The sequence below is a fragment of the Eleginops maclovinus genome, chromosome 4 (genome assembly GCF_036324505.1).
Source record: "Eleginops maclovinus isolate JMC-PN-2008 ecotype Puerto Natales chromosome 4, JC_Emac_rtc_rv5, whole genome shotgun sequence".
Lineage (NCBI taxonomy): Eukaryota > Metazoa > Chordata > Actinopteri > Perciformes > Eleginopidae > Eleginops > Eleginops maclovinus.
Window position 1 is genome coordinate 3,615,650 of NC_086352.1, and position 23,631 is coordinate 3,639,280.

The window sequence follows — 23,631 nt, forward strand, 5'->3', positions numbered from 1 at the left end:
TGCAGAAGCTCAGGGAGTCTCTGAGCCGTGCTGTGGTTCTGCACAAGCTCAGGGAGTCTCTTAGCCGTGCTGTAGTTCTGCTCAAGCTCAGGGAGTCTCTTAACCGTGCTGTGGTTCTGCAAATGCTCAGTAGGCGTCCTTTGTTCTTCTCACAGCTGTGTGCGTTTGTGGACAAACTGACGGCTCAGAACCGTCAGCTTGAGGACGAGCTGCAGGATCTGTCGTCCAAGAAGGAGAGCGTGAACCACTGGGAGGCGCAGATCGCTGAGATCATCCAGTGGTGAGGGGGGGTTGTAGGGGTCGGCAGGCCTGCATTAATTCTTCTGGCTATTAACCAGACCTACTAACTGACCTATCAGACGATATTGAGTCTATGCAAGTTTACCACCAGGTTCGGATCCACTTGGATCGGCAAGATCTTGCCTCAAATAACCCTGAATGAACCAGGTTCAATTAACTGCTGTTTCAAAGCAGACGACTCACTAAATCCGTTGAAGCGATCCCTTAGGATTCTGGTATCTGTAATGAGGTCTGGCCGTCGTGCAATCTAACCTTAACGCAGGAGAGGATGGCGCAGAATTCTTTTAAGTTATCCCAGTCCAAAAGGGTGGGATGATTTTATTCATTCAAGGAATGGTCCACCGTTGTACAGGGGGTTTTTCCCTCTCATGTTACAACGTGACAATCATCAAAATAGTTCCTACTGTGGTCTAAATCCTAATATAACAACATCAATTCATAGATTTATTTTGAAAAGCCCTCCGGTTAAATTCAGAGGTTAGTCTTCCCCATAGTGACCGGTACCAAAAACATGCAGAAATCAACTGTCCCTCTTTAGTTGTATTTTCGAAAAGCCCTCCGGTTAACATACAGCAATTTGAGAGTACTTACCAAGGAAAAACCGCGTCTCTGTTTTCCTTCTCTTGGCTACTGCTTTTATACCCTTACACAGAGGCAGAACCAAAGACACCCCATACACCCTTATATGAGGGGGAGTGTCATGGCTTCCGGTGTGTGAGACTGGTGTGTGAGACATGTCCAGACTTGCCTCAGATGGTCAAGTTTAAGGTGAACTTGTGGCTCCAGTACTTTCCATTGAGTCAGGGGCCTCGTGTTTACTACCTGTGTGACGACAGCTGTCTCCCCCCTGCTAAACAGTGGCAGCCACAGTTATAAACTATACCAGGCCTTACAGTCCCTCTATCAACTCTCCAAACAGTTAACCTTTTATATATGGGTATAGAGCAATGTGACATATAATGCATTTTCATTATACATAATTATATTTGATCAAGTTAACTTTGGTTTAATTATTTACCTCAATATGGGAACCCCAACAGGGTCAGCACACTATAAATCATGTATTCTCTTTTTTTTCACAATATGTTAATTGGTATTTTCTTATTGAACAACAACCAAAAGCCATGTACATCAGACACATACACACACCCTCAACTTGTATCAGTATTAAAAGCATAAGCCTACAATGTGGACTGCCTCCTTTCAGAGGCAGTCCACATTCCCATCCCTCATAATGTGCACATACGACTCCCAGAGCTGAACAAAGTCCTTCCGCTTGCCTTTAGCGATTTATGTCAGTCTTTCTAGACCAACACTACCAGAGAGTTCCTTCAAGCAAACCTTCAACCAACCTTCAGCAGAGACGTTGACCTTCAGCAGAGACGTTGACCTTCACAGAGACGTTGACCTTCAGCAGAGACGTTGACCTTCAGCAGAGACGTTGACCTTCACAGAGACGTTGACCTTTAGCAGAGACGTTGACCTTCAGCAGAGACGTTGACCTTCAGCAGAGACGTTGACCTTTAGCAGAGACGTTGACCTTCACAGAGACGTTGACCTTCACAGAGACGTTGACCTTCAGCAGGGACGTTGACCTTCAGCAGAGACGTTGACCTTCAGCAGAGGCGTTGACCTTCAGCAGAGACGTTGACCTTCAGCAGAGACGTTGACCTTCAGCAGAGACGTTGACCTTTAGCAGAGACGTTGACCTTCAGCAGGGACGTTGACCTTCAGCAGAGACGTTGACCTTCAGCAGAGACGTTGACCTTCAGCAGAGGTGTTGACCTTCAGGAGAGACGTTGACCTTCAGCAGAGACGTTGACCTTCAGCAGAGACGTTGACCTTCAGCAGAAACGTTGACCTTCAGCAGAGACGTTGACCTTCAGCAGAGACGCAGAGACGTTGACCTTCCGCAGAGACGTTGACCTTCCGCAGAGACGTTGACCTTCAGCAGGGACGTTGACCTTCAGCAGAGACGTTGACCTTCAGCAGAAACGTTGACCTTCAGCAGAGACGTTGACCTTCAGCAGAGACGTTGACCTTCCGCAGAGACGTTGACCTTCCGCAGAGACGTTGACCTTCAGCAGGGACGTTGACCTTCAGCAGAGACGTTGACCTTCAGCAGAGGCGTTGACCTTCCTCTTAAGACGGAGAGAAATCAGAGAAGCCTCCACAGGCGTATGAAGACCATGTCAATATTTGTAACTCACTATGCCTGATATCTTCCGATTCAATCTCAAGCTCATGGCTGTGTGATTCCACATAACACACCAGAGGCTATTGGATGCTTTTGTAGACCTTTTCGGCTTCTTGTGGCGTTGTGAAAAGATGACTCTTGCCGTTGTGGTGCACTCTGAGTTTGCAGGGGTTGTGTTGGAATCCACAGAAGGCGTTGATGTCAACAAATAACTTTGTAGTGGTGTTAAATCCCCGTCGGATCCGGACCGTTTCTGCAGATAAATCTTGCGCGAATTATATCTTACCCCCGTCATGTGTGATGTCTCAGCGTCTGGATTCACGGTAGACAAACTCCTTCTCCTGAAATTTTAAAGCGCGAACGATGACCGCTCTGTGTTGGTTGGGTTTCCCCGACGCTAGGTGTCAGGCTCCAGCCATCGTGTCAGCATGTCGTTAACGAAGTTGAAGAGTGTTTGTTGGCCCTCGACTCCTTCCCGTATACCAAACAGCCGTAGATTCTTTCTTCTGCCCCGGTTCTCCAGGTCGTCCGTCTTCGACTCAAGGTAAGCGATACGTTTGTTAGCCGTGTCAAGTGCGGTCTCCGTTTTTTCAAGCGCCTTCTCTGCCTGGTGTATGCGGCCTGCAGCCTCGATAATACGGGTTGCATTGGAAGAAACATCCCGTCTTAATTCTGTTACTTTACTTTCCAATGCAGCCATTGAGGTTGCCACGACAGTCAGACATGTGTCGATGTTGTCCAGCTTTGTTCCGAAGTCCGCCCGTAGCGGTTTCAACTCGCTGAAAACGTCCGCTACGTTAGCCATGTTGCTATCTTCTGTGTCGCTCAGTGGACTTGGCGGGGCTGTTTTAGTAGACCAACCTCATCCTCGAGTGAAAATATCGCACGCTTTGGTCGCAGGAGTTTTTGACATATCAAAGCTGATATTTTGTTAAAATATTTTGCCGTGTAGGAAGGGATTTTTAATTAAATGATGTGTGGTTGTCGGGAGCCTCCCATCTAAGCTGCCATCGCGGTCTCGTCCATGTGACCCCCTTCTCAAATGTATTCTTATTTTTATTATTAACATGTGTCTGTGTTCAGGGTGAGCGATGAGAAGGACGCTCGAGGCTACCTTCAGGCTCTGGCCACCAAGATGACGGAGGAGCTTGAAACTCTGAGAAGCTCCAGTCTTGGAACAAGACCTCTGGTAACTCACGCACACACTCATGCACACACTCACACACACTCTCAGACACAAACACAGTCTCACTGTGATGTGGGTGTGTATCTGTAGTGTGTGTGTCTGTAGGTTGTATCTATAGGGTATGTTTGTCTGTAGGGTGTGTGTCTGTAGGGTGTGTGTCTGTAGGGTGTGTGTCTGTAGGGTGTGTGTCTGTAGGGTGTGTGTTGATATATCTTTTAATCTGCCATCTCAGCCTGAGTCAGGAATGGCCACACCTCCTAAGAAGCCCTGGCCTCCTATTGGTGGAGACAGGAGGGTGAGTGTGTTGGTCACTGCTTCCAGCCCATCAGGATTTACTCTCAAAGAACCTTGCATGGCTATTGGCTTGCATGTCTGTCACTCATAATCAAAAAGCATGGGTTACAAGGTCTGTCAAGGTGTTCTGTGACTTTGAGTTTCGACAGCTTTCTAGGGTCATTAGTGATATTTATGGTGTTCTGTTCTTTCAAGGTACCTTCAGTAACACTTAGGGTCCTTCAGTCGCTCTATGGGTCCTTCTAAGGTCCTTCAGTAACTCGAAGGGTCTTTTTAAGGTCCTTCAGTAACTCTTAGGGTCTTTCTAAGGTCCTTCAGTAACTCTAAGGGTCTTCTAAGGTCCTTCAGTAACTCTAAGGGTCTTTCTAAGGTCCTTCAGTAACACTTAGGGTCCTTCAGTCGCTCTATGGGTCCTTCTAAGGTCCTTCAGTAACTCGAAGGGTCTTTTTAAGGTCCTTCAGTAACTCTTAGGGTCTTTCTAAGGTCCTTCAGTAACTCTAAGGGTCTTTCTAAGGTCCTTCAGTAACTCTAAGGGTCTTTCTAAGGTCCTTCAGTAACTAAGGGTCTTTTTAAGGTCCTTCAGTAACTCTTAGGGTCTTTCTAAGGTCCTTCAGTAACTCTTAGGGTCTTTCTAAGGACCTTCAGTAACTCTAAGGGTCTTTTTAAGGTCCTTCAGTAACTCTTAGGGTCTTTCTAAGGTCCTTCAGTAACTCTTAGGGTCTTTCTAAGGTCCTTCAGTAACTCTTAGGGTCTTTCTAAGGTCCTCCAGTAACTCTATGGGTCCTTTTAAGGTCCTTCAGTAACTCTTAAGGGTCTTTCTAAAGACCTTCAGTAACTCTTAGGGTCTTTCTAAGGTCCTTCAGTAACTCTTAGGGTCTTTCTAAGGTCCTTCAGTAACTCTAAGGGTCTTTCTAAGGTCCTTCAGTAACTCTTAGGGTCTTTCTAAGGTCCTTCAGTAACTCTTAGGGTCTTTCTAAGGTCCTTCAGTAACTCTAAGGGTCTTTCTAAGGACCTTCAGTAGCTCCTAAGGTACTTCAGTAACTCTAAGGGTCTTTCTAAGGACCTTCAGTAACTCTAAGGGTCTTTCTAAGGACCTTCAGTAACTCTAAGGGTCTTTCTAAGGACTTTCAGTAGCTCCTAAGGTACTTCAGTAACTCTAAGGGTCTTTCTAAGGACCTTCAGTAGCTCCTAAGGTACTTCAGTAACTCTAAGGGTCTTTCTAAGGACCTTCAGTAGCTCCTAAGGTACTTCAGTAACTCTAAGGGTCTTTCTAAGGTCCTTCAGTAACTCTTGAGGTCCTTCAGTAACTCTAAGGGTCTTTCTAAGGACCTTCAGTAGCTCCTAAGGTCCTTCAGTAACTCTAAGGGTCTTTCTAAGGACCTTCAGTAGCTCCTAAGGTACTTCAGTAACTCTAAGGGTCTTTCTAATGACCTTCAGTAGCTCCTAAGGTCCTTCAGTAACTCTAAGGGTCTTTCTAAGGACCTTCAGTAGCTCTTAAGGACCTTCAGTAACTCCTAAGGGTCTTTATCTAAGGACTCAGTAACTCTTAAGGTCCTTTAGTAACTCTCATGGTCTTCAGGTATCGTGATGATGTTTAGGGGTTGTCACGGCTGCATGCGCACTGTCTGAAAGTAAATGATTGGTGCTGGTGTTGCCATGGTTACCTGAATGAACTGTCCCCTCACCCCCCAGGACCCCCTATGGAAGGTGCGTCGCAGCCAGAAGCTGGACATGTCGGCTCGGCTGGAATTGCAGTCGGCTCTGGAGGCCGAAATCAAAGCCAAGCAGCTCGTCCAGGAGGAGCTGAGACGAGTGAAGGCCAACAACATCAGCCTGGAGAGGTACACACACACACACACACACACACACACACACACTCACACACACACACACACTCACACTCACACTCACACTCACACTCACACACAGAGACACAAACAGTATCACCTGTCTTGTTTGTCTGTCTGCAGAAATCTGAAGGAGTCTGAGGAGAGGAGTCTGGAGATGGTGGAGCAGATGGACAGTCTGAAGAGAGAGATGTCTCGCTCTGACAAAGGTAAGTCTTAGTCCCTCAGATCCACCTGTTCCCTCAGGGCCGAACACAGGTCCACCTGTTCCCTCAGGGCTGAACACAGGTCCACCTGTTCCCTCCGGGCCGAACACAGGTCCACCTGTTCCCTCAGGGCCGAACACAGGTCCACCTGTTCCCTCAGATCCACCTGTTCCCTCAGGTCCGAACACAGGTCCACCTGTTCCCTCAGATCCACTTGTTCCCTCAGATCCACCTGTTCCCTCAGGTCCGAACACAGGTCCACCTGTTCCCTCAGGTCCACATGTTCCCTCATGTCCACCTGTTCCCTCAGGTCCACCTGTTCCCTCAGGTCCACCTGTTCCCTCAGGTCAACATGTTCCCTCAGGTCCACCTGTTCCCTCAGGTCCACATGTTCCCTCAAGTCCACCTGTTCCCTCAGGTCCACCTGTTCCCTCAGATCCACATCTTCCGTCAGGTCCACTTGTTCCCTCAGATCCACATGTTCCCTCAGGTCCACCTGTTCCCTCAGATCCACCTGTTCCCTCAGGTCCACCTTTTCCCTCAGATCCACCTGTTCCCTCAGGTCCACCTGTTCCCTCGGATCAACCTGCTCCCTCAGATCCACCTGTTCCCTCAGATCCACCTGTTCCCTCAGATCCACCTGTTCCCTCAGATCCACCTGTTCCCTCAGGTCCCCTTAACAAATATAACCTTTTGTGTGCAGGTCTGAAGCTCCCGGACTTCCAGGACTCCATCTTTGAATATTTCAACACGTCTCCTCTGGCCCCAGACCTCACATTCAGAGTGAGTCGTCTGACAGACCGACAGACCCTCCGACAGACCCTCCGACAGACCGACCTTTGGACAGACAGACGCTGCTGGCTCTCTTGCTAGGTGTACGATGTTGTTAGCACAAGCTAACCCCTGCTGTTGTTAACATGTCTCTTTGACCTGCAGACCTCCGACATTGACTTCCCCCCCCTGAAACCAGAGGCAACGCCCCCATCGCCCTGCACCGAGGTCAGTCTCACTGTGAGTGTGTGTTAGTGTGTGTACATTCACGTCAAACAGACTAAGATGAGCTAAAGATAGCGTGTAGACTGAACAGTGGAATAGAACCTGCTGGTTCTGAGATGCAATATGATCCATGTCCACAGGAAGTGAGACCGGCATCAGTCCCTGTGAGCCCCACACCCCCCACCCAGAGCTCACTGACCACACCAAAGGTAAACAATCAACGGGGGTGATTGGGTCTGTTAGTGGATTCCAGAGTCTATGAGTGGATCCCAGAGTATGGGTACTTCTCACTTCTCTTATTCGTCATTTCCTCGCTCCTCGGTCCTCGGTCTCACCGGAATTTGATTTGTGTGTGCCATCTTAAGGAGCGTCCCATGGCGCTTATTTGTGTCGGAGGAGCGAGGAGTGATAACCGAGGAAGTTAAGAGAAGTGAGAAGTACTCTGTCAGTGAATCCCAGAGTATGACAGTGGATCCCAGAGTCTATGAGTGGATTCCGGAGTCTGATAGTGGATCCCAGAATATGTCAGTGAATCCCAGGTTGCGGTCGAATAATCAGTTTATCTTAGGACGGTTCCTAACGGAGGGAAATGACCGGGAAGTACGTCAGTGGCCGCCATGATAAGAGCTGTTGGAGTTCTGTAGATGATAGGAAAGGAGCTCTGAGGCTTCCTTTATAACCTCCTTTAGGAAACACTGGACCTTCATTTAGGAAAGGGAAGGAGAACATGCTGTCCCACAATGCCTTGCGGCTGCAACATTTACCGTGGCACAACATTCGGACGTTCGCGGAAACAGCCGACAGTGAGATGCGTTTCATGAAAGTTACGGTGCTTATTAAGCAGTTTAAAACTTATACCGTAACTTTCCAAAGAGCTTTATTTTACATTCAGGGGACATCATAAGTTTCACTTTCCTTTTTATCTAAATCCCAGCCTTTGTAATGCAGAGTATCTGTCTCTGCTGTCCAGAGGAGAGGCTCTCAGTAGCTTTAGAGGAGCTGTAGTTCCCCACAGCAGGCGCTCATTAAGGACAGCCTTCATCATCAATACCTGAATAGTGTCAGTCAGTCGCATTCTCAAAGCACCGCAGCCTCTTTTCCTCAGTCCTTTTGAATTCTCCTATCCACTATTCCTTAACCCAGTGACGTTTCACGCAGAGGGCAAGGAACAGTAGATGGGAGCTGATTTTTTGACAATTCGACCCTACCCCCAGAGTACGTCAGTAAATCCCAGAGTCTATCAGTTGATCCCAGAGTCTGATAGTGGATTCCAGAGTACGTCAGTAAACCCCAGAGTCTGATAGTGGATTCCAGAGTACGTCAGTAAATCCCAGAGTCTGTCAGTTGATCCCAGAGTCTGATAGTGGATTCCAGAGTACGTCAGTAAACCCCAGAGTCTGATCGCGGATTCCAGAGTACGTCAGTAAATCCCAGAGTCTATCAGTTGATCCCAGAGTCTGATAGTGGATTCCAGAGTACTTCAGTAAATCCCAGAGTCTGATAGTGGATCCTAAAATCTGAAAGTGGATCCCAGAGTCTGTTAGTGGATGTGCTTTGTGATCTTGGTTTTATGAATAAACTTTAACTGTGTTTACAGCCAAGAGCTCACCAGCTGAGCATCAAGACCTTCTCTAGTCCGGCCCAGTGCACCCACTGCACCTCCCTGATGGTGGGACTCATCCGGCAGGGATTCGCCTGTGAAGGTAAACTGCCCCCCCCCCCCCCCCCCCCCCGCCCTTCCTTTCAGACATTTCACCAAACCTCAGGATCACTGCAGAGAACCTGTTCCAGACCCTCTAATGGACTTTAGATGTGGGATTTAACCCTGGATTTAGTTTGAGGATTGACTTGTGCACATAGGAGAGACTACAGTACTGTAGAACACTCTGTAGGGCTTCAGTCTTATTTTAATAAGACTTCCTGTCTTCCTCAGTTTGTTCCTTCATCTGTCACGCCTCCTGCAAGGATCAGGCCCCCCCGCTCTGTCCAATCCCAGCCGAGCAGGCCAAGAGGCCGGCGGGCATCGACGTCCAGAGGGGCATCGGCACTGCCTACAGGGGCTACGTCAGGGTGAGTCATGGGGGGAAGCACCGCTTACAGGGGCTACATCAAGGTAGCAAGGGATGAATGATGAAGGAATGAGTGATGGAGGAATGAGTTATAAAGGAATGAGTGATGGAGGACTGAGTGATGAAGGAATGGGTGATAGAGAAATCTATCACTCAAAGGAGTTGTGGCTGTTGCTGTGGTCCTGAATGGTGGTATGAGTTGTGGCTGTTGCTGTGGTCCTGAGTTGTGGTATGAGTCGTGGCTGTTGCTGTGGTATGAGTTGTGGCTGTTGCTGTGGTATGAGTCGTGGTTTGTGTCGTGGCTGTTGCTGTGGTATGAGTCGTGGTATGAGTCGTTGCTGTTGCTGTGGTATGAGTCGTGGCTGTTGTTGTGGTATGAGTCGTGGCTGTTGCTGTTGTATGAGTCGTGGCTGTTGTTGTGGTATGAGTCGTGGCTGTTGCTGTGGTATGAGTCGTGGTTTGAGTCGTGGCTGTTGTTGTGGTATGAGTCGTGGCTGTTGCTGTGGTATGAGTCCTGGTTTGAGTCGTGGCTGTTGCTGTGGTATGAGTCGTGGCTGTTGCTGTGGTATGAGTCCTGGTATGAGTCGTGGCTGTTGCTGTGGTATGAGTCGTGGCTGTTGCTGTGGTATGAGTCGTGGTATGAGTCGTGGCTGTTGCTGTGGTATGAGTCGTGGCTGTTGCTGTGGTATGAGTCGTGGTTTGAGTCGTGGCTGTTGTTGTGGTATGAGTCGTGGCTGTTGCTGTGGTATGAGTCGTGGTTTGAGTCGTGGCTGTTGTTGTGGTATGAGTCGTGGCTGTTGCTGTGGTATGAGTCGTGGTTTGAGTCGTGGCTGTTGTTGTGGTATGAGTCGTGGCTGTTGCTGTGGTATGAGTCGTGGCTGTTGCTGTGGTATGAGTTGTGGCTGTTGTTGTGGTATGAGTCGTGGCTGTGGCTGTGGTATGAGTCCTGGTATGAGTCGTGGCTGTTGCTGTGGTATGAGTCGTGGTATGAGTCGTGGCTGTTGCTGTGGTATGAGTCGTGGTATGAGTCGTGGCTGTTGCTGTGGTATGAATCGTGGCTGTTGCTGTGGTATGAGTCCTGGTATGAGTCGTGGCTGTTGCTGTGGTATGAGTCGTGGCTGTTGCTGTGGTATGAGTCGTGGTATGAGTCGTGGCTGTTGCTGTGGTATGAGTCGTGGTATGAGTCGTGGCTGTTGCTGTGGTATGAATCGTGGCTGTTGCTGTGGTATGAGTCGTGGTATGAGTCGTGGCTGTTGCTGTGGTATGAGTCGTGGCTGTTGCTGTGGTATGAGTCGTGGTATGAGTCGTGGCTGTTGCTGTGGTATGAGTCGTGGTATGAGTCGTGGCTGTTGCTGTGGTATGAGTCGTGGCTGTTGCTGTGGTATGAGTCGTGGTATGAGTCGTGGCTGTTGCTGTGGTATGAGTCGTGGTATGAGTCGTGGCTGTTGCTGTGGTATGAGTCGTGGCTGTTGCTGTGGTATGAGTCGTGGTATGAGTCGTGGCTGTTGCTGTGGTATGAGTCGTGGCTGTTGCTGTGGTATGAGTCGTGGTATGAGTCGTGGCTGTTGCTGTGGTATGAATCGTGGCTGTTGCTGTGGTATGAGTCGTGGTATGAGTCGTGGCTGTTGCTGTGGTATGAGTCGTGGCTGTTGCTGTGGTATGAGTCGTGGTATGAGTCGTGGCTGTTGCTGTGGTATGAGTCGTGGTATGAGTCGTGGCTGTTGCTGTGGTATGAGTCGTGGCTGTTGCTGTGGTATGAGTCGTGGTATGAGTCGTGGCTGTTGCTGTGGTATGAGTCCTGGTATGAGTCGTGGCTGTTGCTGTGGTATGAGTCGTGGCTGTTGCTGTGGTATGAGTCGTGGTATGAGTCGTGGCTGTTGCTGTGGTATGAGTCGTGGTATGAGTCGTGGCTGTTGCTGTGGTATGAGTCGTGGCTGTTGCTGTGGTATGAGTCGTGGTATGAGTCGTGGCTGTTGCTGTGGTATGAGTCGTGGTATGAGTCGTGGCTGTTGCTGGGGCTTTACACATACGAAGAGTTTGCTCTGATTTAAGTGGTGCTTATGACAGTAGTATAAATAATACAGTTATAAAAGCTTTTGAAAGAAGATCAAACTGAGTGCAGTGAAATATACTATAGTGTGATGGAGCAGTGCGTCATGTGCAGGGTGTTGTTCTGATATGCCTTCATGTAATGCATTAAGGTTTTCTGGGTTGGATAACAGATAGTGTCAGTGGGGGTCCCAGTCCCTTTTTCCTCAGTAACTGGGGCGGTTCTCCAGTTTTTCCTCAGTAACTTTAGTTTACCCTGCCCGATGTGAGGGTCTAGGGATAGAGGGTCATATTCTGTACAAACTGTAAAGCTGCTGATTGACTTGTGTCCGTGTCTCTTTCAGATCCCAAAGCCCAGCGGGGTGAAGAAAGGCTGGCAGCGAGCATTCGCTCTGGTGTCTGACTGCAAACTGTTCCTGTATGACGTCCCAGAAGGAAAGACAACCCAACCAGGGGTGGTGGCTAGTCTGGTGCTGGATCTCAGGTAACCTCACGTCACCTAGGCCAGTCGGGTGCTGGATCTTAGGTAACCCCATCTAAACCAGTCTGCACACAAAGGGCTTCAAGTGGCAGTCTAAAGCAGTGGTTCTCAACTGCTCAAGCCTCAGGACCCACTTTTACCTTCGTCAATAAATCACGACCCCAAGTTTTGAACCACTGCAGTAATAAATATATTTATTTATCACATCTTTTTTGTATTTGATGAAAAGACAGACTTGGAGCCAATCCTGGATCACTACGGTGACAGCAGCTTTCAAAACCGTTTCTGGTCTCTGACATTTCCAGCCAGCTACTGCACGCTCAGCATTAGAAATTGAGAAAAAAAAAGAAATCACGGAAAAAGTGAAATTCTTATTTTGAAGGCCGGAATTTCTAATGCTGGGCGTGCAGTAGCTGACTGGAAATGTCAGAGACCAGAAACGGTTTTGAAAGCTGCTGTCTCGTAGTGATCATCTTCTCAATAAAACATCTTTGCTGATGCTTCTCGAGTCTTCTTGCCAATCAGAATTAAGATTACGGCATGTTGCTGCAAGTCCCCACGGAGAATAACTTTGCGGTAGAACTACTCGTTAAACATCCGAGTCATTTACCGTTTTTTTTATAATAACGAAAAAATGTGTAGGCTGTCTTTCATTTGACCCACAGAACAATGGGGGCTATCTACCCTTATCCACACATCTTCTCCTCTCTCCTCTTCTCTCTCTGAGGAGCAGCAGCTTCAGCTGTCAGTATCAAAAGATAAATGGCATTAACATATTTAAATACGCCGGGTAATAATGGATGTATTTATGTTCTTCTCGGAGCGAACCAGAATGCGTGGTTTACATGTTTGTATTTCACAAAATCTCAGGGGTTTGATTTTCAACTTGAGTTTCCAGGATTGATTCCAAATCTGTCTTTTTATTTAATACAAAAATATGTGCCTTTTTTTTATTTCATAAAGTTCGATTCTGATTCTAGAAAACGTGATGACCATCACCAGTCTTTTTTTTGTAAAGTATACTTTGGTTCTGTGAAGGGGTATAATCTGCCTTGCATGGCATATCTATATATATTACTACAGCGGTTCCAAACTTTGGGTCGTGATTTATTGAAGAAGGAAGGTGCATTTTATTCTGGGGACTTAAGGAGTTTATGATATACTACATACTGATCCTGACCCGTGTTTTCCAGAGAGGAGGAGTTCTCCGTCAGCTCGGTCTCGGCGTCAGATGTGATCCACGCCACCAGTAAAGACATCCCCTGCATCTTCAGGGTATGAAACCCCATCCTCTCTGCCCCCCCCCCCCCTTTGTAACACTCTGACTCCTATGTAGGGCTGCAGCTATCGATTATTTTAGTAATCGAGTATTCTATCGATTATTCCATCGATTAATCGAGTAACCGGATAAGGCGTTTTAGGAGAATTGTACAGGACAGTAAAGGGGTTGAAGAGAAATGAAAACTAATTGGTTTCCTTTTTAGAAAAAATGACATTTTTATTGCACAATTTAAAAAAGGCATACATTTAACAATGACATAACAACAATGATAATCACATGTTGGGGTTTAAAGAAATCAAACAAATAGAAGAAGTTATATTTCCTGTGGTTATTTTCCTAAGGACATCATGACCTGTTGCCACCATTGATTTACATTCTTAACTAGCCGTTGCATACAGCCATAATTAATGTACACTCTTTCCTATCCTTTATCCCAACTAGCAAACATAATGATAAGTATTTACGTGTAATGCTAACGTTAGCGTTACCTTGTCTCGGGTCCGCTCCGTGGGCTGGATGCCTTCGGTTCAGATGCTGAAGCATCGAATGTACAATGGACACACTGCACACTGTTCTTCCCTTGTAAGGGTGTAATGATCCCAAACTTTTGACATTGTTTTTCTTTTTCTCGTTCCCGTCTCTTCCGTTCGCTGCTCGGTGTTTGTTGATTCTGCCATTTTGACTTTCGCACCGTCAACTTACGTCTACTTTACGTCAGAGCGTCAGAGCGTCTCTTTCAACGGCTCTGTGTCGTAAATCAACACAGCGTTGTCCCACTAATGATCATCCTAGAGAAACAGCGCCGCCGTTATATTGAGCTAGTTATATGGAAACGAAGCCTTGAGGAAGAGAATTTGCCTCGAGGAATTTTAGTAATCGAGTTATTCGAGTTACTCGAGTAATCGTTTCAGCCCTACTCCTATGTGATCCCTGTATTTGTTGTGCACCTGCTCAGGTGACATCCTCGCAGCTGGTCTCGCAGCTGTCCTCAGTGTCTCTGCTGGTGCTGGCAGAGAGCGAGGTGGAAAAGAGGAAGTGGGTCCGGATCCTGGAGGGTCTGCAGAGCATCCTGACCAAGAACCTGCTGAAGAACCGACAGGTCCACATCCTGCATGAGGCCTACGACGCCTCCCTGCCAATCATCAAGACCACGCTGTCTGCAGCCGTGCTTGGTCAGAACCCCCTTCTGAGAGTTACTAACAGCCCCTCAGGGCCGTGTCACATAGCAGTTAGCAGGGCGCTGGGGAATGCCCGCTCCTGACTAAGCTATCTGAGCTTCTCCGTGCCCTGAGTGAAGCATCACATTCTGCAGCTAGCATTGAGTCCTGAGCTAAAGCTAACATGAGCATTGAGTCCTGAGCTAAAGCTAACATGAGCATTGAGTCCTGAGCTAAAGCTAACATGAGCATTGAGTCCTGAGCTAAAGCTAACATGAGCATTGAATTGTAACCCTGTTACTTAAATTAGAGTAATTACAGAGTTGCATTTCCTGCTGTTCAATTTTTTTTCCAATTACACCTGTCTGTCTGCAGATACACTTACACCTGTCTGTCTGCAGATACACTTACACCTGTCTGTCTGCAGATACACTTACACCTGTCTGTCTGCAGATACACTTACACCTGTCTGTCTGCAGATATACTTACACCTGTCTGTCTGCAGATACACTGCAGATACACTTACACCTGTCTGTCTGCAGATACACTTACACCTGTCTGTCTGCAGATAAGGAGAGGATCCTCCTGGGAACCGAAGACGGGCTGTTCGTGGTCGAAGTCACCAGAGACGGTGAGAGACAGACAGATTCAGAGATGAATACTAATCTGCTAAATGGTTCATTTGGACAATTCAGAGGTTGTTAATACTGGATAACTCACCGCTGCAGAGGAGGCAGACAGACAGGATCCTTGAGGAGGGAAAGGGTTCTATTTGTTCATGGGAACAAAGGGCACATTTGAGAGTCAGCGTGTTTATGGCCAGTGCTGTAAGGAATCAGTTCCAGATGAGGGCCAGCAGGGGGCAGTATGGCTACATGAACAGTGCATGTGTAATGAAAGTGTGAAGTCTCCGATATCACGTGAGGAGGTGAGGGTCTGTGTACAGCAGTGGTTCTCAAACTGCGGGGCACGCCCCGGAGGTACTGCAGGGGGGCGCGTGAAGCTTGGGAAGAAGTTGTAAACAAACATTGGTTGCTCTTTGTTATAATAATGAATAAAATAAAAGATCTTATTTATTATTGCTACATCAAAGTTATCTTGCACCTTTTATCGAACCAAATACATTTCTAACTTCTTGCAATATCATTATTTCTGCTCTCCATGAGAGCTCTCTCCTGCAAGTGTGGGGGGGGGGCTGCTCGCTAACAGACAGCCCCATGCTCACACAGACCTGCCAGGGACAGGGAGCACGGAGTGTTCAAAGCGTACACTCTACAAGGCTCGATGTGGACAATGCTCGTTTGACAGAAGTATTTTTGCGTAAACAGGAGAAATCTGTCCAGACAGCTGGCCAAAAGCATCATTCAGACGGAGAGATGGCCAGCTGTCTGCCATAGATCGAAGCTCTGTTTCCCCGATGACGTGTACGGTGGGAGAAGAACTAAAGTCTGATTTAAGAGTTGATTATATTTCACATCATTAATCCAAATCTGTAAAGTAACTAAAGGGATTAGATACATGTAGTGGAGTGAAAGTACTCAGCAGCATATGGAAATGCTCAAGTACCTTAAATTGTACTTAAGTACAGTACTTTAATAAATGTACTTAGTGACTTACTGCAGGTGTGATATGTGTGCTAGCAGCCCAGAATCCACGATATGTATTAAATAAAGCCGTTTGAATTCTGTTTCTAATTAGTTTACTTCCCCAGTATCCATGACAACACACGATGATGGTTGGATCTTTGTGCGTTATAATTAGCAGAGAAAATGTAATGTTTGTACAACTACATACAATTAATCCCACCAATCTAGGTCGGGACCGGGTTCGGGGGGGGCTCAAAAATATTTCCATTACCCAAGGGGGATTGAAACAGTCTGGGAACCACTGGTGTACAGGAAGAGCAGTCGTTGAATGTGGACCTGAACGTGACTTCCTGCAGCCAGGAGGGTTTTACCACACCTGCTCTCACTGTCTCTGGAGAAAAACCAGCTCAATGTGATGTAATGTGACACCCCCCCCCCCCCCCCCCCCCCCCCCCTGTGCAGTGATCGTCCGGGCAACAGACAGTAAGAGGGTCCATCAGATAGACCTGATCCCTCAGGAGCAGATCCTGACTCTACTGTGTGGGCGGAGCCGTCACGTTCACCTACACCACTGGGGGGCGCTGGAGGGGGCAGAGGCCTTCGACGTCAAGTTGGCGGAGACCAAAGGATGCCAGGCCCTCACCACGGGGGTCTTGAGGCCCGGGGGCCCCGCCTGCCTGCTGGCCGCCGTCAAGCGCCAGGTCAGAAACACCTGGGGATCACCTGCCCCCCCCAACCCTCACATCCATACCTTTCAGAATAACCCCCCCAGATTTCCCAGTGGGGTGTAGCTCAGTGAGTGCTGATCCTCAGGGGAGCCCGGCTTCTTTTTTCATAGTCGTAAAGGCACTTTGTGTTCTACTGTAGAACCCGGGTCTGAGTCTGACCCCTCAGAGACCTGTATTACAACAGAAGCACTAAACCCTGGTGAACACCCTGGTGTGTGTGTGTGTGTGTGTGTGTGTGTGTGTGTGTGTGTGTGTGTGTGTGTGTGTGTGTGTGTGTGTGTGTGTGTGTGTGTGTGTGTGTGTGTGTGTGTGTGTGTGTGTGTGTGTGTGTGTGTGTGTGTGTGTGTGTGTGTGTGTGTGTGTGTGTGTGTGTGTGTGTGTGTGTGTCAGGTTCTGTGCTACGAGATTACGCGAGCGAAGCCCCCCCAGCGGCGGCTGTGGGAGGTGCAGGCCCCAGGGTTTGTGCAGTGGCTGGGCATGCTGAGGGACCGGCTGTGCGTGGGCTACCCTGGGGGCTTTGCTCTGCTGGCCCTGCAGGGGGAGTCGTCCCCCATCAGCCTGGTGAGTCCGGCCGACCCGTCGCTGGCCTTCCTGTCCCAGCAGTCTTTGGACGCTCTGCACGCCACGGGGGTCGGGTCCTCCGAGCTGCTGCTGTGCTTCAGCCACATCGCTGTTTACGTGGACGGGCAGGGCCGCCGGTCCCGGAGCCATGAGCTGATGTGGCCTTCCACGCCGTTGGCCTGCAGTGAGTTACAACACAGTCTGTCTGTCTCTCACCTGTCTGTCTGCAGGCTCCACCTCCTCCCACCTGTCCGTCTGCACGCTCTAACTCCTCCCACCTGTCCGTCTGCACGCTCTAACTCCTCCCACCTGTCTGTCTGCAGGCCCTAACTCCTCCCACCTGTCTGTCTGCAGGCTCTAACTCCTCCCACCTGTCTGTCTGCAGGCTCTAACTCCTCCCTCCCACCTGTGTGTCTGCGGGCTCTAACTCCTCCCTCCCACCTGTGTGTCTGCAGAATCTAACTCATCCCACCTGTCTGTCTGCAGAATCTATCTCATCCCACCTGTCTGTCTGCAGAATCTAACTCATCCCTCCCACCTGTGTGTCTGCAGGCTCTAACTCCTCCCTCCCACCTGTGTGTCTGCAGGCTCTAACTCCTCCCTCCCACCTGTGTGTCTGCAGGCTCTAAGGCTCTAACTCCTCCCTCCCACTTGTGTGTCTGCAGGCTCTAACTCCTCCCACCTGTGTGTCTGCAGGCTCTAACTCCTCCCTCCCACCTGTGTGTCTGCAGGCTCTAACTCCTCCCACCTGTGTGTCTGCAGGCTCTAACTGCTCCCTCCCACCTGTGTGTCTGCAGGCTCTAACTCCTCCCTCCCACCTGTGTGTCTGCAGGCTCTAACTCCTCCCACCTGACGGTCTACAGTGAGAACGGGCTGGATGTCTTCGACCTTCAGACCTCAGAGTGGATCCAGACCATCTCCCTGTGCAAGGTAACCAATCACAGCTCATCAAACAGTCACTGTGTAGAACCAGCCAATCACAGCTCATCAAACAGTCACTGTGTAGAACCAGCCAATCACAGCTCAGTATGTGTCCTCAGATCAGACCTCTGAATGTTGAAGGGACGTTAAACCTGCTGAGCTCTGAGCCCCCTCGACTCATCTACTTCAGCAACACGTCGTCAGGTACCCCACACACACACACACACACACACACACACACACACACAGTGCTAACTAACTCTCTCCTGTCTGTCTCAGAGGGCGTCCTCACCCTCCCCCCCCCCTGTGATCACAGCAGGAAGTTGATGATGAGGACTCGCAGTAAGAGGAAGTTCCTGTTCAAGGTTCCTGAGGAGGAGCGCCTGCAGCAGAGAAGGTACATATACATATGTATACATATATATATATGTATATGTATATATATATGTATATACTTTATATTGTACTGTTTCCAGGGAGATGCTGAGGGACCCGGGGCTCCGCTCTAAGATGATCTCCGGACCAACCAACTTCAACCATGTGGCTCATATGGGACCAGGAGATGGTCTTCAGGTCCTCATGGACCTCCCTCTGGTAACTCCCCCTGTCCCCCCCCTGTCTCCCCCTCATTAAAGTACACTCAACCTCACTCTTTCTGAAGTCATCTTATCATGAACCCCCCCCTCTTATCATGAACCCCCCCTTCTTATCATGAACCCCCCCTCTTATCATTAAGCCCCACCTCTTATTGGTGTGTGTGTGTGTGTGTGTGTGTGTGTGTGTGTGTGTGTGTGTGTGTGTGTGTGTGTGTGTGTGTGTGTGTGTGTGTGTGTGTGTGTGTGTGTGTGTGTGTGTGTGTGTGTGTGTGTGTGTGTTAGAGAGTGATGCATTCCTCACAGGACGACTCAGTTAAAGATAAGCCCCGCCCCCTTTCCAGTATCTCCCGGCAACAGAGGAGCAGGACACACATCACACGCACAGCCTCAGGTACACACACACACACACACATCACACGCACAGCCTCAGGTACTCACACACACAGTGTGCACTGTGCGACCCGGGTTGTCATCTGTTATCTGTGTTTTTATTGGTTCAGATTTTGGGGGCGGGGCTTCTCCTCGCAGTGACCCCGACCAGGACGATGGAGAGGTAACAGGAAGTTTACATGAACCCTACAAAACAAAAGCACCCTCATTATAAAACATGATAACTCCTAACCTTTCTTTCCCCCCCTGCAGCCGGACTCATCCCCCCCCTCTAACAGCTCTAACCCCAGCTCCCCCCCAAGCCCCAACTCCCCCCACCGCAGCCAGCTGACTCTGGATAGCCTGGAGATGGAGCCATGAGGCCCTGCCCCGCCCCCCTGCTAAAAGAACCAATCAGGCTACAGACTGGGTTAAGCTTTTACACGATGATTTTATTGTGGCGGGGTCCGTCTGCGCTTCCTGCTGCTTTTATCATTGTTGGATTTTATCTGCTGGGAAGCCCCACCCACTGGTTTTAACCCCACCCTCCCTCCTGCTGATGGCTGCTGCGTTTGACCTAATTGGCTCACTGGGACCAATCACCTCTTGTCTTTATTAAATTACTTCCTGCTGAGCTTTAGCTGCTGAGCTAATGGAGGGGAGGTCTCACTCTGATGAAAAAACACTGTATGAAATAATTCTAAAGTTTTGTTAAAGTTGAAAATCTTCGTCGACGTTGTTGTTGTTGTTATACTAGGAGAAAAAAATCTTTGATTTTGTGTGATGATCTTTCCTACTGCTCCCCCCAGTCAGGTGGGGGGGGGGCACTTGAACACTACTGTTTATTCAGAATCTGCATTAAAGGATCTCTGTCACTATGAACCGTGTCGTACTCAATGAAGCGTCTGCACAGAATGTGATGTAGGTTTGAAAGCGTGGATTGGTTAAAATATTGCTCCTGAGAATATAAAGTTCAACTCCTCAAATGTTTATAAAGAAACAGAAATAAAATATCCTTTATTTATAACACACTCGCCCTCAGCCCTGTCTGACAGGCTCATTAAATATTCACCAGGGGGGGTGCCTGTCTGCTTGTTTACATAGCCGCCCAATCAGAGAGCGACGATACATCAGAGAGCAGAGACAAGGGAGCCAATCAGACAGGAGAGCCAAACAGAGCAGAACGACAGCTGTTGCAATGGCAGCAAGCAGCAAGACCAGAAGACAAACAGAAAGTAGGGGTTTATTCAGTGGATAACATCATGTGACAGTTTATTTCAGACTGTGTTGAAGGTGTCCTGCAGCGCCCCTTCAGGAGGACCTGGAGAAGCAGCTGCTTCCTGTCTGACAGCAGGGGGAGTGGGGGGTGTTCAGTTAGGAAACAATGGTTGGAAACAAGATGGCGTCTGCCGGCTCGGGATCTCTCCTCTCTCGGTCTCCGTCGCTGTGTTCAGCTCCAACCAGTTCTGCAGCTGGATCTGCATTTGATTCTGGTTATGGTCCCTGTCAGGCCGCCGGCGGCCACAGACCGCCAGCAAGCCGTGCTGCAGGTCTTGGCGGATGCTGGTGCTGGACAGGACGTAGAGGAGGGGGTTAGCGGCGCTGTTGACGGTCGACAGACCGAGGGTCACGGTGTACGGCGTGTGGAGCGTCCGCTCCAGCAGACAGTCCTGCAGGGGGGTGCAGGAAGATGCTGATGTACATGTTGGTGAAGAAGATGTAGCCCGTTAGCTTGCAGGCGGTAGAGCTCCAGGGCCAGCAGTGCCCCGCTCTCACGTAGGTGGCCCACAGCGGCAGCGTGAACAGGTAGGTGGGTCGCACAGCGAGAGGCTCAGCAGGTACACGGCCAGCACGTTGTTCCTGCGCACCTGCAGCCAGGTGAGGCCCACGGTCAGCAGGTTAGCTGGCAGCCCGACCGTCAGCACGCTGCCGTACAGCAGCGGCAGCGGCAGCCGGGCCTCGCGTACCGAGGCTGGCAGTCCAGACCGCTTGCGTTGTTGGTCAGAGCGTCGCTCACCGGGGGCTCGTGCATCATGTCTGCATGGAAATGGGGAAACAGAATCAAGATCAGGAGAAATCAAAGGAAAGCCAGAGAGCTGTCATATCAACAGCTCTGACGGACAGATGCTTACAGTTCACTATTATTCTGACTTCCTGTTATAAAGTGAAAGCCCCACAGGGGAAACGAACCTGCGTGAAGTTGGCACCCCATATGTTAAAAAAACATGTAAACTATTTCTGATCGTTTGTGCTTCGTTTGTGCACGGTAAATACGGTCATACGGTTTTTGAGATATTAAACATAACATTTTGTAAACATATGACGTCACTCCGCACAAGCGGGAATTTAGCGACTGCAACTATGAGCCGTGCACAGAGCCCGGACTGTAGATTTGAATGTCATACATAAATAAATTGTTAACGAGATGCATAATTGATTTGGATAATGTGATGTTTTATAGACATGATTATCGGTTGAATGTTTGTGCTGATGTTTATACGGTATCTGTTAATATAGTGAATTCTAAAAACACAACAGCACACACGAGTGAAGGAGTGTGTGTGGCGAACTGTGTGTGTAATTCTGATGCATTTTGCCCTTGCAGAACAAAATAAACCACTTAAAAATTAAATGTGTAGTCGAGGGCAACTTCCTTCTGTACCACGCTACATCAGCACTGGTCACCACTGTCCACCTTCCAATCCCCTTCGCCCACCCACTGTTGCACATTTGATACATTGCTCGGGTTTCCCACAGTCTAGTGGACCTCATGCTTAGCAATATAAGAAATGCTAAAAAGTTGACATTGATGCCATTATTTAAAATAAAGAGTGATCTGTATGACCAACATTATGACTGAAGTGCATCTTTTACCATCACAGGGTACTTTTATGAGTCCTGCAATATATCACACAGTGAGCCTCAAACTATACACCTGATATGAGCATTTAACATTTGCATTTGCTGACATTATCAATGTTGTTAGTAAAAGGAAGGGTTAGGGCAATAAACGCTTTCTGGAATAACCCACGGATAAATAAACGGACACGTCTTTGAAAGCTTCGATATGCTACGAGTCTTCTGAGAGCTCTTGTCATGGAATGAAGTCAACATGTTAGACAGTGGGATGGATGGTTAGACCTTTTTATATGGTGTGATTTTTGATGGTTGTTGTGCGCTATTTAGCGATGAACGTTTTTATGTATAACCCTATGCATGCTTTGTTTAACCTCCCTAACGAACTGTCACAACAAAGACACAGACACTGCAAACTGACACACCACAAACCAGTGAAAATCAGCGATCCCATTCGCCAGTTGGCAAATCCACTCCCCCATAAATACGCCGATCACCTGTTGGACGGGGCGCTTTATTTCTCCTCCACAGTTACTGCCTCAGATCGCCGCAGACCGGACCGGACCGGATCCCTTAACTGCTACTCAAAGGACGGACCCCCGCAGTTCCTCTTCGCCACTGGACCAGACTGTCGTTCGACCCTTGCGATCCAACGCTTGCAGACTCCAGATTAAGGGAAGTAGCTATTTCTCCTGCTCTCGGCTGTTGGTTCTGAGTATTCGGAGTTGTGTTGGTGTGTCCTGAGTCTCCCTCTTAAGCTGGGCATACACTGTGCGATTTTTGGCCCGATATCGACACGATTTTCACTCGTGCGACTATTTTGGAGATCGGGCCGAGTTTTGGCTCAATCGTGCGTCTCGCATCGTGTAGTATACATGGGGTAACGACAAACGATTAAGCCCTCCCGACCACCTCCCGATCGATCGGATGAAAATCAAACTTGTTTGAAATTCTGGTCGCCCCTCGTGAGGCTCTCGCACAGTTGAAGCAGTTTCACGAGCCGATTTGCCTCATCCTGTCACACTACGCATGCGCGAACATAGATACGGAAGAGAAAATTGACAACAGAAGAAGAAGACAACAGAACAGCATGGCAGCACAACGCGTGAACTGGACGCCGGCAACGGAGGGTCGGCTTGTTGAGCTATGGCAGGCACATCCCTGCTTGTTTGATGTGGCTTCACAGTCCTACCATGACCGCAACAACAGGGATAAGAGTTGGATGGCAATTGCAAACCCAATTGCAGCTGCCTGGTAAGTTTTTGTCCGGACTAGCAATTTAGCAATGTGGATAACAACTGTTATCAATAACTGTTGTTGGTGGTGGTGGTGTGTGTGTGTGTGTGTGTGTGTGTGTGTGTGTGTGTGTGTGTGTGTGTGTGTGTGTGTGTGTGTGTGTGTGTGTGTGTGTGTGTGTGTGTGTGTGTGTGTGTGTGTGTGTGTGTGTGTGTGTGTGTGTGTGTGTGTGTGTGTGACTCAATTTCTTTTAAGTTTATGGGACCATCGAAAATGTATAGATGATTAGCAGATAATAATGTTAGCAGTACATGTAGTAAGCATACATCATACAGTATGTTAATGTTAGCCTACTTTTGCAGTGAACGAGGTAAAAACGAGGGTGGCATCACTGCGGACGCAGTTTGGGAAATTGATCAAACCCAAGCCAGTGGCAGTGGGCAAAAAAACACTGACCCCCAAACAGCAGTGGATACTGCAGCATTTGGACTTTTTGAGGGTCCATGTCGCGCACAGATCTACAGAGTCCACTCTGAGAGTAAGTTTTAAATAAAGTAAAGTCTAGTCACTTTATTTATATAGCACTTTCACACAACATAATTGATCCAAATCCAAAAGTGCTTCAAATAAAAAGAATACAAAAAAGTAGGCTAAGAATATGTCTGTGAAGATTCTCATTCATCCAGGTCATGGTATTCAGCTGCAGTTGTTTTA

The 23,631-nt window shown here is 48.6% G+C and overlaps 2 protein-coding genes across 13 annotated transcripts in view; one reads left to right on the forward strand and one right to left on the reverse strand.

The window, feature by feature from the left end:
• Positions 1-19,707, forward strand: part of cdc42bpb (CDC42 binding protein kinase beta (DMPK-like)) — a 46,136-nt gene extending 26,429 nt beyond the window's left edge. For 2 of the 12 annotated variants that reach the window (XM_063881550.1, XM_063881553.1), the window contains 23 exons: positions 156-280; positions 3,581-3,686; positions 3,916-3,978; positions 5,670-5,818; positions 5,948-6,033; positions 6,734-6,813; positions 6,967-7,041; positions 7,167-7,235; positions 8,624-8,729; positions 8,960-9,096; positions 11,489-11,628; positions 12,819-12,900; positions 13,863-14,079; positions 14,633-14,695; positions 16,113-16,351; positions 16,769-17,123; positions 17,772-17,869; positions 17,980-18,064; positions 18,140-18,257; positions 18,337-18,454; positions 18,739-18,847; positions 18,957-19,009; positions 19,099-19,707. In XM_063881550.1, the coding sequence (XP_063737620.1) occupies positions 156-280; positions 3,581-3,686; positions 3,916-3,978; positions 5,670-5,818; positions 5,948-6,033; positions 6,734-6,813; positions 6,967-7,041; positions 7,167-7,235; positions 8,624-8,729; positions 8,960-9,096; positions 11,489-11,628; positions 12,819-12,900; positions 13,863-14,079; positions 14,633-14,695; positions 16,113-16,351; positions 16,769-17,123; positions 17,772-17,869; positions 17,980-18,064; positions 18,140-18,257; positions 18,337-18,454; positions 18,739-18,847; positions 18,957-19,009; positions 19,099-19,206 (2,781 nt within the window). In that variant the 3' untranslated portion in view covers positions 19,207-19,707. Of the gene's footprint in view, positions 1-155; positions 281-3,580; positions 3,687-3,915; positions 3,979-5,669; positions 5,819-5,947; positions 6,034-6,733; positions 6,814-6,966; positions 7,042-7,166; positions 7,236-8,623; positions 8,730-8,959; positions 9,097-11,488; positions 11,629-12,818; positions 12,901-13,862; positions 14,080-14,632; positions 14,696-16,112; positions 16,446-16,768; positions 17,124-17,293; positions 17,427-17,701; positions 17,870-17,979; positions 18,065-18,139; positions 18,258-18,336; positions 18,455-18,738; positions 18,848-18,956; positions 19,010-19,098 lie in introns of those variants that run through there. The other 10 variants (XM_063881551.1, XM_063881552.1, XR_010165630.1 and 7 more) reach the window with 10 other exon arrangements.
• Positions 19,708-19,811: 104 nt separating this feature from the next.
• gpr132b (G protein-coupled receptor 132b) overlaps positions 19,812-23,631 on the reverse strand; it is a 30,654-nt gene continuing 26,834 nt past the window's right edge. The window contains 3 exon segments of the mRNA XM_063881597.1: positions 19,812-20,510; positions 20,512-20,639; positions 20,642-20,862. Coding sequence (XP_063737667.1) covers positions 20,196-20,510; positions 20,512-20,639; positions 20,642-20,862 — 664 coding nt within the window. The 3' untranslated portion in view covers positions 19,812-20,195.